Source organism: Engystomops pustulosus, unplaced genomic scaffold, assembly GCF_040894005.1.
Source record: "Engystomops pustulosus unplaced genomic scaffold, aEngPut4.maternal MAT_SCAFFOLD_148, whole genome shotgun sequence".
Lineage (NCBI taxonomy): Eukaryota > Metazoa > Chordata > Amphibia > Anura > Leptodactylidae > Engystomops > Engystomops pustulosus.
The window spans coordinates 151905-165667 of record NW_027285028.1 but is presented as its reverse complement, the minus strand read 5'-3'; the positions used below and the strand labels follow the sequence as shown (position 1 = coordinate 165667).

At 46.9% G+C, this 13763-nt stretch overlaps 1 protein-coding gene across 2 annotated transcripts in view; it reads right to left on the bottom strand.

Annotated features, from left to right (window-relative positions):
- LOC140108561 (SH3 and multiple ankyrin repeat domains protein 2-like) overlaps positions 1 to 13763 on the bottom strand; it is a 197728-nt gene that overhangs the window by 58812 nt on the left and 125153 nt on the right. Inside the window, exon 1 of one of the 2 annotated variants that reach the window (XM_072131824.1) lies at positions 7509 to 7786. The exons of the other annotated variant lie outside the window; for it this stretch is intronic. Within the exon in view, the coding sequence (XP_071987925.1) occupies positions 7509 to 7545 (37 nt within the window). The 5' untranslated portion in view covers positions 7546 to 7786. Of the gene's footprint in view, positions 1 to 7508; positions 7787 to 13763 lie in introns of those variants that run through there. 2 annotated transcript variants of the gene reach the window in all.

Here is a 13763-nt window from a genome sequence, read left to right as displayed (position 1 = left end):
GTGTAGATACATTGTAGTCAGTGTAGTCTCTGGTGTGTAGATACATTGTAGTCAGTGTAGTCTCTGGTGTGTAGATACATTGTAGTCAGTGTAGAGTCTCTGGTGTGTAGATACATTGTAGTCAGTGTAGTCTCTGGTGTGTAGATACATTGTAGTCAGTGTAGAGTCTCTGGTGTGTAGATACATTGTAGTCAGTGTAGAGTCTCTGGTGTGTAGATACATTGTAGTCAGTGTAGAGTCTCTGGTGTGTAGATACATTGTAGTCAACTTAGAGTCTCTGGTGTGTAGATACATTGTAGTCAGTGTAGAGTCTCTGGTGTGTAGATACATTGTAGTCAGTGTAGTCTATGGTGTGTAGATACATTGTAGTCAGTGTAGTCTCTGGTGTGTAGATACATTGTAGTCAGTGTAGTCTCTGGTGTGTAGATACATTGTAGTCAGTGTGTAGTCTCTGGTGTGTAGATACATTGTAGTCAGTGTAGTCTCTGGTGTGTAGATACATTGTAGTCAGTGTAGTCTCTGGTGTGTAGATACATTGTAGTCAGTGTAGAGTCTCTGGTGTGTAGATACATTGTAGTCAGTGTATTCTCTGGTGTGTAGATACATTGTAGTCAGTGTAGAGTCTCTGGTGTGTAGATACATTGTAGTCAGTGTAGAGTCTCTGGTGTGTAGATACATTGTAGTCAGTGTAGAGTCTCTGGTGTGTAGATACATTGTAGTCAGTGTAGTCTCTGGTGTGTAGATACATTGTAGTCAGTGTAGTCTCTGGTGTGTAGATACATTGTAGTCGGTGTAGAGTCTCTGGTGTGTAGATACATTGTAGTCAGTGTAGAGTCTCTGGTGTGTAGATACATTGTAGTCAGTGTAGAGTCTCTGGTGTGTATATACATTGTAGTCAGTGTAGAGTCTCTGGTGTGTAGATACATTGTAGTCAGTGTAGTCTCTGGTGTGTAGATACATTGTAGTCAGTGTAGAGTCTCTGGTGTGTAGATACATTGTAGTCAGTGTAGTCTCTGGTGTGTAGATACATTGTAGTCAGTGTAGAGTCTCTGGTGTGTAGATACATTGTAGTCAGTGTAGAGTCTCTGGTGTGTAGATACATTGTAGTCGGTGTAGAGTCTCTGGTGTGTAGATACATTGTAGTCAGTGTAGAGTCTCTGGTGTGTAGATACATTGTAGTCAGTGTAGTCTCTGGTGTGTAGATACATTGTAGTCAGTGTAGAGTCTCTGGTGTGTAGATACATTGTAGTCAGTGTAGAGTCTCTGGTGTGTAGATACATTGTAGTCAGTGTAGAGTCTCTGGTGTGTAGATACATTGTAGTCAGTGTAGAGTCTCTGGTGTGTAGATACATTGTAGGCAGTGTAGAGTCTCTGGTGTGTAGATACATTGTAGTCAGTGTACAGTCTCTGGTGTGTAGATACATTGTAGTCAGTGTAGAGTCTCTGGTGTGTAGATACATTGTAGTCAGTGTAGAGTCTCTGGTGTGTAGATACATTGTAGTCAGTGTACAGTCTCTGGTGTGTAGATACATTGTAGTCAGTGTAGTCTCTGGTGTGTAGATACATTGTAGTCAGTGTAGAGTCTCTGGTGTGTAGATACATTGTAGTCAGTGTACAGTCTCTGGTGTGTGGATACATTGTAGTCAGTGTAGAGTCTCTGGTGTGTAGATACATTGTAGTCAGTGTAGTCTCTGGTGTGTAGATACATTGTAGTCAGTGTAGAGTCTCTGGTGTGTAGATACATTGTAGTCAGTGTAGTCTCTGGTGTGTAGATACATTGTAGTCAGTGTAGAGTCTCTGGTGTGTAGATACATTGTAGTCAGTGTAGAGTCTCTGGTGTGTAGATACATTGTAGTCGGTGTAGTCTCTGGTGTGTAGATACATTGTAGTCAGTGTAGAGTCTCTGGTGTGTAGATACATTGTAGTCAGTGTACAGTCTCTGGTGTGTAGATACATTGTAGTCAGTGTAGAGTCTCTGGTGTGTAGATACATTGTAGTCAGTGTACAGTCTCTGGTGTGTGGATACAATGCAGATCCATTAGAGAAGGCCCATGTGACTGCTCAGGGGTCCTGCATTGGTTTTCTTCCTTTCTGCTCCTCCTGGGTAGACCCCAGCGCTGAGCGCTGCTCCCTAGAGGAAGTGTACAGTGTGAGGGATGCATCTAAATAAACCTCCGCGAGGTAGCCGTTCCCAGTTAAAAGTAATAATCTGCAGCTTGGGGACAAAACTCAGAAACATAATATTAAAACCTTGAGCATTTGTTGTGCCATCCAGGCACCCAGACCAGCACCTCCACGTAACCGCATGGATGAACATGGCAGAAACAGACTAACATCTGCCCATTGTTCATATCTTCCATTAGAAAGAAGCCAGCTGCAATACCAGACAAAGCCTCTGTGTATAGTGGCGCTGTGGCTGAATGACATCCCCTTTAACTAAAGAGTGAATGTTGGGTTATGTAACAAGCTTTGTATACATCCTTGCAGGGAGATGTCTGAGATGTAGCTTATTACTATTACAGACCAATTCTAGATAATATCAGCAGATTTAAGGGCATCACTTTGCGAGGAGTCAGTATGGCAGATGACAGAAGAAGCCCCTCGTGTAGAAGGTTGTGCAGTAACCCCTGTGCCTGATGGTGTGACAGACGCCTGTGCTCCTCCAGATGGGAGCGCCGCAATATCCCACACTCTCAATAACAACCGGCTCCATAGAGCCCGCACGCCAGGGTATAGCACACACACAGGCGTGGCGGTACCCCGCGGTATAAGGAATGATATCTGAGAGAGGACGACAATGTAGTGTATATATAACATTGCATACATATAACATTATATATTTCCATATACAACTGTTATATGGGGTATAGACGCATTATAGGATAAGAAAACATGTTTTGTGGTTTTCTCGCATAAATAGGTATATATATATATATTATATGTATACACTCAGGGCAAATAGATTATATGTATGGCACCCAGGAGCCACAGTCTACATGCACAGTTCAAGTGCAGAAGAGTCAGAGGCTTATGAACCTTATAGCAAGTGGATTATTTCTATCAGTACAGGTCAGTACTGCTCTATGATGTCCTATTTGATCCAGCAAATGCTTCTGAGTTATGAAGGAATTAGACTGGTACAGACAGAGGCTGCTGCAGATAATAGTAAGTTTCTATCTCATCCCCAATAGTACTTCTCTATATTGTCCCTATGTGATCCTGCTGATGCTATGCTAGTAATAGATGAGATACAGACACCGACAGATTCTGCTGAAGATAATAGTAAGTTTCTTTCTTACCCCAGTTGCTTTATTCATATCTGTACAGGTCAGTTGTTCTCTATGTTATCCTATATGACCCTACTGATGCACCTTAGTGATAGAGAAGATACAGATAGTAACTTTATATGTGACCCAAGTGCTTTATTCCATCAGTACAGGTAAGTTTTTCTCTATATTGTAATATATCCTGCTGCTGCTTCTGAGACAAATAGGATAGAAAGACACAGACAGAGGCTGCTTGACTAAGTTTCTATCTCCCCCCAACTGCTTTATTCCAATCAGTACTTCTCTATGATATTCTATATGACCCCACTGATGCTTATGACAGAGGGATTTATGTGCAGCGTATGGGAAACTTCATAGCAGCCAAATTACAGAATTAGAATTTAAGATGATAACTGATACAAGTTAATTTGGGAGCTGAATGGAACTAGTTAGAAAGTAGATACACGTCTTAGATTGGTAAGGGAACAGTGTAGTGATACTTCTCATGTAGAAAGCAGGGAGAAGGGACAGGTGCTCTTTAATTCAGTTCTTTGATACCAGCAACTATAAACTGGCAAACAATTCTGCAACATAAAACATTTCCACTGCCCACATTAAGTAACAACCGTGGGGTCCGAGATCTAGAAATCATCATCTCTCTGGATCAGTATCATAAAACTATAGGACGCTTGTGTCCTGGAAACACATGACTCTACAGAACGGACACAAAATCTGCAGCCTCATCAGTTCTTATTCTGTAGAAAGCAGAATGTATATGTCCAGCAGTGCACACGTAGCCCCCTCAGGACCCCGACCCTTACACCCATCCGCCGCACACAGGATATGTCTCCAGGGGTTATGACCTATTCCGCCAGGTCACTCTATTCCATGCAGGGTAACTGGAGGGGCAGTGTCACATGGCCACCAGATAGCGCCCCCTCCCTCCATTCTCATGCCTGTAGGCGCTGGCGTTGTGCACGGATTCACATCATCCACAGGCACAGGCGATGGCGCCATTCTAGCAGCTACACTCCGCAGTCTCCGGCCCCCGCAGCGATTGCAAGAGGGGTATAAAGTTCTGGTTATTCTGACTCCAGGGGTGTCACGTCTTAGACCCATAGATGTCATTGTAGAAGACTGAACGGAGGCCAGATCCTTAGAGATCCTGGAGGGGATCACTTAATACCCTATATCATTGTGCGGAAAAATCCAAAAACTCAGGATTGACCTGTGATACAGCAATGGGTCACCAAATTGGGACAGGAGGATCATGGGACAGGATAACAGGCAGTGTCACATCTAGATAATCAAGGATTCTGTGTCTGTTGTGGCCATAATGGAAGACTGACAGACGTCTAGGGGGGATCCTTGCGTCTTTCACATCCTTGTTCACACAGTGCAGTTTCTGCTTTTCTAGTTTTTACTACACCAAGTTGCAGCCATACTATCCTTCACTATTCCACTAACCCTGTACTGAAATCTTGTGGGCAAAGCTCATTGGCGCCCCCTCAAACCTCTACCCTGGGTAAATCCAATGCCAGCGCATGCCCTCCCTCCAACACATAGAGAAGAGCCGTGTGCTCAGCTCTGCTACATCTGTGCTCATCAATCTCCTCTCTGTACTATATATAATCCTGTACGAGGACCATAAATCTACATCGTCCCCCTGAGCGTCCAGCGGAGGTATCATTTACGTATAAGTCATTAAATGGGGACAAGGACAAGCTCCACTTTTATAACCTTGAGGGATCCGCGATGCAGTGACCTTCAGAGCTGCCATTATTTCATGTCTGGAGGGGATGAGAGAGATGACCTAAGAGGAAGGTGGAAGCTAATGGAGTAGTGGGTACAGGGTGCTGCCACCCAGCGCTGCAGGTGGAGGTACAGCCCCATTTCTCGCAGCCACGTGCGTATCACATTGAGACTCCGCAGGAGATGACTGATGATTAATCAAGAGCTCTTCGCTTCTTAGTGATTAATTCCAGTTTTTGCACAAAACGAATATAAAAATCTTCATAAAAGCTAAAAAAAATATTTCTTTTCCAAGGTGTTTAGCTCCTGTGCAGAGCCTGCGATGCCGTGTAAATCACTCAACACAAGAGTCACTTGAGACATCAGAAGAGGCTGGATCTCCTCCAAGTCAGCTCAGAGATACCATGACATGTCACTGCGGGTGAACTACAAGTGCCAGCAAGTCACAACTAACCCATTTTATTGGAGCCACCTCTCCAGATGTGAGAAAAGTACACGACTCAGCAAACTACTGCTTCAAACAACACAAAGCACACCAAGCATCCTTATAGTGGTAGCCGAGCTGGTGTAGAACTACAGGTCCCAGCATGCTGACACCTTGAGATACCGTCATTAAAGGCCGAGAATTAGAACTACAATTCCCAGCAATCTATTTATCCATAAAGTCAGCAGCGGCAGCACTACTAGTTTCAGCAATACCTTATGAACAGGTTACACTGATGGGTTCTTCAGATGCTATAGAGCTGTTAGGGAACTACAAATCCCAGGAAGCCTGGCCTATTTCATTATATTGGCAATTAGGTCGTTGGATATTATGATCTTGCCATGGAACTGAAAGTCCCATCAAGACTGAATTTCACCCATTTTACAAATGTTGCTGCAAGGGTGATATCTAACTGCACAAAGCAGTGAGGGGACTACAAGTCCCAGCAATGCACAATGGAATTGGTTCTATTGAGCACAGAACTACAAGTCCCAGAGAGCCGCTATTATCCGGCTTCATTATAATCACATAATATCAGGTCATCAGGATATGCCCGAGCTACTGTAGGACTACTATCCCCAGCAAGACACATACTGTACATTGTAGCCGTTACAAGAAAGTGATATATCTGCTCACAAAGGTGAAAAAACCTGAATGACAAATACATTGTTGCAAAATCTGCCGGAGATCAGAAACAACAGTGATGGACCAGCAAAATATCCTAATTACCAAATGCTACCGAGCACCTACAGTGCAAGCCCAAGAGCTGCAATCCGGAGCCTGAATGATGATGGGGATGGTAGTTGGGTAGTAGTCCTCAGTATCTGTCTCCTTCACACATCAGGCACCAGGTTCCTGTGAAGCCCCTTCCCCCCCTGTTCACACATGAATCCATTCATAAAGGAGGAGGCTGCACTACAATCCGTCCATCTAGAATTTATCATCCTACAAACTATCCAGACGGTGCAAGGATAGGAGTCCATTCAAAGTTTCATCTCGTGAATAGCAGGTGGTCACTGAGCAAGTGCCCCCCATTATGCCAAGGCAGACACTCACTGACCGCCCCTGTACCCCCCATGATCACCCGGGTAGGCAGTCACTGTGCCGGTAACCCCCATTATTCCGGGAAAGGCAGTCACTTAGCCGCCCAAACCCCCCGCCCCATATGATTCCCAGGCAGGCAGTCCCTGAGCCGGTCTCCCCCATGATCCTCGGGCAGGCAGTCACTGAGCTGGTCACCCCCTTTATGCCTTGGCAGACAGTTACTGAGCCAGTCCCCCCCCCATGATGCCCGGGCAGGCAGTCACTGAGTCGGGTCCCCCCATGATTCCGGGGCAGGCAGTCACTGACCAGACCCCCCGATGCCTGGGCAGGCAGTCACTGAGCTGGTCACCTCCTTTATGCCTTGGCAGACAGTTACTGAGCCAGCCCCCCCCCCCCCCATGATGCCCGGGCAGGCAGTCACTGAGTCGGGTCCCCCCATGATTCCGGGGCAGGCAGTCACTGACCAGACCCCCCGATGCCTGGGCAGACAGTCACTGAGCTGGTCCCCCCCATTTTGCCTGGGCAGGCAGTCACTGAGCCATTCCCCCCCATGATGCCCGGGCAGGCAGTCACTGACCAGACCCCCCCCCCATGCCTGGGCTGTCAGTTACTGAGCTGGGTCCCCCCATGATTCCTGGGCAGGCAGTTACTGAGCCAGGTCCCCCCATGATGCCCGGGCAGGCAGTCACTGACCAGACCCCCCCAATGCCTGGGCAGGCAGTTACTGAGCTGGGTCCCCCCATGATTCCTGGGCAGGCAGTTACTGAGCCAGGTCCCCCCATGATTCCCGGGCAGGCAGTTACTGAGCCGGGTCCCCCCATGATTCCTGGGCAGGCAGTTACTGAGCCAGGTCCCCCCATGATTCCCGGGCAGGCAGTTACTGAGCCAGGTCCCCCCATGATTCCTGGGCAGGCAGTTACTGAGCCAGGTCCCCCCATGATTCCCGGGCAGGCAGCACTTACCTTCTTTCTTAGTGAATGCACTAAACAAAGACTTCATCTCTGCTGGTGATGGATGGAGAGAGACGTCAGGAGGACTATCCCGTCAGTTTCAGCTGCCCGCAGCCTACACTGAGGAGCAAGTTCCCGGGAAGTGTGGAAGAGCGAGCATTGCTGGGCATGTAGAACCCAGTCCTCTGGTGGAGAGCCCACCCCATCTCCTGTCTGTCAGCTGGGGAACGGCTGCGCGCAGACTGGAGACGCTCAAACATCTTGCGATCTTTCACAGTGAGTGAGTCATGTGAGCGGCTCGCCTCTGCTCCTCTGCTATTGTAAGGATTGTATTAATGAAGAATCCGCCACGGCGTAGGGGAGAAGAAGAGGAGCACAGGGGAAGGGTCCGCCAGTCTGGATAGTACATGACTGCTGTAAGAGCAGGGAGACTGTGGAGCTCTGGTGCTGATACATTGTACCAGATACACCGTAGTGTGGATCTCATTCATAAAATCCTCACACTATGGCATCTAGATTCTTGGGATGGGACGTGATTCCAGCGATTTCTCCCGAGGAATTTCCCCTCTATGGAGTAGCTGGCACTTGCCTTCTATTGAAGCAACACTGTAGGATCTTGGGTCGAACTCAATGGACCCGCAGCTTAGTTCTATAATTAAGAGACAAAATGACATCATCTTTCTATGAGTCAGTTCACATTTGACAAATTTGCGGCAGAAATTTCTGCAACAGAAAAGCAGTTCTGAGGATGTTGCATCAATTCCTGCATTAAGGAAATAAGCTGCAGCAGAAGGAAAGGGCAGCAAAAGGGATGTCTAAACTGGACGCCCCAAATATATCGGGGGAAGGGCACAAGCCACCAGGACAGGAACACGACAACTTCTAATATGATGAGATGCTCAACACCAACATCTGAGAGTCAGTCATGTCTGAATCCATCCTGATAAACCAGGGACATTACTCGTAGATCCAGGCACCGGAACTGTGGTATCTTCCTATATGTGTTATCCAAGGCCTCCTTCATTCTAAAATCAACTTTTACAATTATGTTAATGAGCCAGAAGGGGTCTGGTTGGCATTAAGAGAGCCCTTCCGGGTTGAGATCACGGTCTGTTACACTGTGCAGGAGAGTGTGAGGTTACATCAGTAAGAGGTGGGGAGAGTCTAACAGCCTGTGAAGCTGCGGCACAGAGAGGCTCTAGTAACACCTCCCGGTGTTATTATAATAGTAATTATAAAATATAATTAGATTCCCACAGTCCCGGTGCCTGGCTGTAGGAATAATGTCCCTGGTTTATCAGGATGGATTGTGATGGGAGATTTCCTGGAGTTGTTACATTTCTACATTCTAGAAAAGGAAAAGTTGCAGTTTATTTTTGCAACAAATTTGCAGTTCATGAATCCATGCTTGGGTCCATGGCTACTATTCACGCCTTATATTGTGCACATCCATGGAGTATAGACTATAAGCTCTTATGTCACCTCCTCATCCTCATAGACTGTAAGCTCTTGTGTCACCTCCTCATCCTCATAGACTGTAAGCTCTTGTGTCACCCCCTCATCCTCATAGACTGTAAGCTCTTGTGTCACCCCCTCATCCTCATAGACTGTAAGCTCTTATGTCACCCCCTCATCCTCATAGACTGTAAGCTCTTGTGTCACCTCCTCATCCTCATAGACTGTAAGCTCTTGTGTCACCCCCTCATCCTCATAGACTGTAAGCTCTTGTGTCACCTCCTCATCCTCATAGACTGTAAGCTCTTGTGTCACCCGCTCATCCTCATAGACTGTAAGCTCTTGTGTCACCTCCTCATCCTCATAGACTGTAAGCTCTTGTGTCCTCCTCATCCTCATAGACTGTAAGCTCTTGTGTCCCTCTCATCCTCATAGACTGTAAGCTCTTGTGTCACCCCCTCATCCTCATAGACTGTAAGCTCTTGTGTCACCTCCTCATACTCATAGACTGTAAGCTCTTATGTCACCTCCTCATCCTCATAGAATGTAAGCTCTTATGTCACCTCCTCATCCTCATAGACTGTAAGCTCTTGTGTCACCCCCTCATCCTCATAGACTGTAAGCTCTTATGTCACCTCCTCATACTCATAGACTGTAAGCTCTTATGTCACCTCCTCATACTCATAGACTGTAAGCTCTTATGTCACCTCCTTATCCTCATAGACTGTAAGCTCCTGTGTCACCCCCTCATCCTCATAGACTGTAAGCTCTTATGTCACCTCCTCATCCTCATAGACTGTAAGCTCCTGTGTCACCCCCTCATCCTCATAGACTGTAAGCTCTTGTGTCACCCCCTCATCCTCATAGACTGTAAGCTCTTGTGTCACCCCCTCATCCTCATAGACTGTAAGCTCTTGTGTCCCTCTCATCCTCATAGACTGTAAGCTCTTGTGTCCCCCCCTCATCCTCATAGACTGTAAGCTCTTGTGTCACCTCCTCATCCTCATAGACTGTAAGCTCCTGTGTCACCCCCTCATCCTCATAGACTGTAAGCTCTTGTGTCACCCCCTCATCCTCATAGACTGTAAGCTCTTGTGTCACCCCTCATCCTCATAGACTGTAAGCTCTTGTGTCCCCCCCCTCATCTTCATAGACTGTAAGCTCTTGTGTCCCCCCCTCATCTTCATAGACTGTAAGCTCTTGAGATCAGGGCCCTACCTCCTATTGTTCCAAATTACAATTTGTACTCTGTAATGTAATATTATATCTGTATATGTCCCCTATGATTTGTAAAGCTACAGAATATAATGGCGCTATATAAATTAAGATTATTTTTATGATAACCTTAAATTCACCATGATTCTTGGGAGTGACATGCGCTCTATAGGTGACAGCCTGGAAACACTCTCCTAGTTTCTTAATGTACAAATAACTAGATACCAATATTAAAAAATAATAAGAGATTTAATATAATTTTATAATTACGGTATTCCTATATATTTTGCCAGATGCTTTTGTGTCCTCATTTGATATATAAGGGGTGACAGGGCCCTAGTTCTCCTAACTGGACATGTCCCCAATGCTGACCCATCTGGTCCCCTATGGACATGACTTGGATGATAGATGCTTCTAAATCCAGGATAGCCCCATTTCCACAGCTCCCCCCAGTGGCAGCCCGTGTGCCCGCGCTATGGAATCTCTATACAGTAACAGTAAACGACACAATGTAACAACTTGACCTACATTCCAGCATAAAAAGGATCAGGCAGCAATTATCTCCCCCACAGTAATTATGATAAAATGCAGCAAGAAGGTGGGAAACAGGAAATTATTTATAAGCAAACAAGCCACGAGTGATCCGGGGGGACGCGGGGGGCTCATCGCCTTAGCGCCTGATGAAGGTGTCCACACTGATTAATCACAGAAGATTTCTCATGTGTCCAGATGGCGGAAAATGAATTATTTTAAGGGGCGACAAAGAAATGCAAGTGTTTCCAGGGCTTTACTTCTAACATAGGAAATCCGCGGGTCACCATATGCCTCCTGCAGTACAAGGGGGTCACATACTTTGCTGCTGCTCATCCACTTTCCGCTACTTTTAATCCATTTTTTACTTCTTTGCTGAAACCTTGCAGTGTGTAGTGTTTGCGCTGCCCATTGTCCAGCCGTCACCATCTCACAAATCAGAGGGAACGATGGGGATAGGCAACTTTTTAAGTCTATTTTAAGGAAAATTTAGCACTTTCCATAAATATTCTAGAAAGTTTACATAATCTGCTTCGGTCTGACCACAGTTCTAGGATGTATCCGGCACCACTGTCAGCGATATTAACTCTGCCTTATTTAATAATAATGCATGAAACCCTCTGCTCTTTGTATCCCCCCCCAGTGTAAAGTTGATAACATTGTTTCTGTAAGATATGACAGAAGCTGCAACATTGTATCTGTCAGAGGGAGAGGAAGAAGCTTCTGCCCTTAGAAATGGACCACAAAGACATTCGCAAATTCATAGACGGTTTCTTGAAGCTAAAATCTAAAGTAACTGACTATATGGTCTATCCCCTGCACAGACCTTACAGACTCTTTCATTTATTCAGGGACATAACTACAGGGGTAGCAGCCATAGTAGCTGCTATGGGGCCCGCAGATTCAGGGGTTCGCGGCATCTGGGTTATTGCCTTTTCTTGGTACCTGGAGACAGCCGGGGCCCAGAATACCGGAGTGGCTGGGGGTTGAGTCCTAGGGCACGCTGTGGTCACGGTGCTTGGTATGGGGAGGGGAGGACTGTCCTACAGCCTGGCAGCTCTCCAGCAGGTGGTGTGTGCAAAAAATATGGAGGGAGAGGCTGAGGCCTGGGGCAACCCCTGAGTGTCTGTAAGATAGGTCCCTCGGTAATGGATGGGGAGCCCGTGGTGGTAACAGCCGTATCCAGAGATCAGACATAGGCAACTTTGTGCAAATCAACTTACAGTTCTTTACTGAACTTCAGACAGCAGGCAACGGCCAAACGATAACACAGCAAATTCAAATTACTGGAGTGGTCATGGAGAGTTGTCCGCAGGAATGGTGCACACAGCCTGATAGTAGATGTAGACTGGGATAGTTGAGGTGGAGCTGTGTCCAAACCATGGAAGCTGCAGCTCTATCAGTTCCTGGGATTAGTAATTGTGGCAGCAACTGGGGCACATTTACTTACCTGGTCCATTTGCGATCCAGCGGCGCGTTCTGTGCGGAGGATTCGAGTTCTGCCGGGATTCACTAAGGTAGTTCCTCCGACGTCCACCAGGTGTCGCTGCTGCGCTGAAGTTCGTCGGAGTGCACTGAAGTTCACCAAGCCGGGCCGGGTGCAGGTAAGCGTGTGTCCAGCAACCCTTTTTTTTTTTAAAATGCGGCGGTTTTTCCGGATCCGTCAGGTTTTTGTATGGCCACGCCCCCCCCCCCCCCCGATTTCTTTCACGTGAATGCCGGCGCCACAATCCGATCGCGTGCACCAAAAACCCGTGGCAATTCAGGGAAAATCGGCGCAAAACTGAAAAATTTGGGTATATCGCCGTAAAACCGTGATTCGGGCCCTTAGTAAATGACCCCCACTGTCTCTCTCTTCACTCTGGCTCTGCAGTCTGGACCATGTGGTAAGACCTGAGACCATGGGGCACATTTACTTACCCGGCCCATTCGCGATCCAGTGGCGCGTTCTCTGCACAGGATTCGGGTCCGGCTGGGATTTAAGATGGTAGTTCCTCCGCCGTCCACCAGGTGGCGCTGCAGCGCCGAAAATAATCTTAACGCCCCGGAATGCACCATCCCATAGAAGGTGAAGGTGAGCGCTCCCCAAGCGACACATTTTCGGATTTTAAATGCGGCGGTTCTTCCGAATACGTCGGGTTTTCGTTCGGCCACGCCCCCCCGATTTCTGTCGCGCGCATGCCGGCCCCGATGCGCCACAATCCGATCGCGTGCGCCAAAAACCCGGGGCAATTCATGTACAAGCGGCGCAAATCGGAAATATTCGGGTAACACGTCGGGAAAACGCGAATCGGGCCCTTAGTAAATGACCCCCCATGTGCTCTCACTGCACAGGGGTTTTTATACTCCCCCTGGTCAGGTGGTAGCACCTCTCCAATCACACTCCAGCGAACAATACAGCCACATGATTGGATAATTACTTACACCAATATAACTGTTGCCTTTCCAGGCAGTATTTACAGCTGCAATGACATCATACCTTCCTAGAGAGGTGATCAATCTTCCTTATGGCTCCTAACCTGAGGAGAGCGCTATTCCCAACTACCAGCCTGCTTTTGCATTGGCAGGGGCGTTGCTTGCACATGCTCTAATTGTGCGTTCATATGTGATATGTATATGCTGCTTCTTACAACCTACCTCCCATGGCATATGTACACGGACAGAGGAAGAAGCTGTCTGATGACCATAGTTGTTATCATAGGTTGACCTTTGCTGTCACTCAGTCCTTGCACCCATGAAAGTCCCTCTCTGCCCCTTACATCCCTCCCACTTGGCTACATTTTATCTGTAAGATGTAATAGCAGTTGCAATGTTGTTGTCCGTTAGTGACCTGAAGAAGCTTCTCTTCTCATAGCAGGGTTGTGTACATTGTATCGGAATGGAAGTAGCTTCTCCTCTTATAGATGGAAGCTCAGGACACCGGACTTGTCCATGATTTTCTGTAGCACAGCAGCTATAACATATTCTATGGTCTATCCCCAGATCCCTACGTGAGGGTCACTCGGTTTTTTTGCTAGTAATTAGTTCCATTAGTTCTACTGCAATGATTCATCATAATGCAGTAAT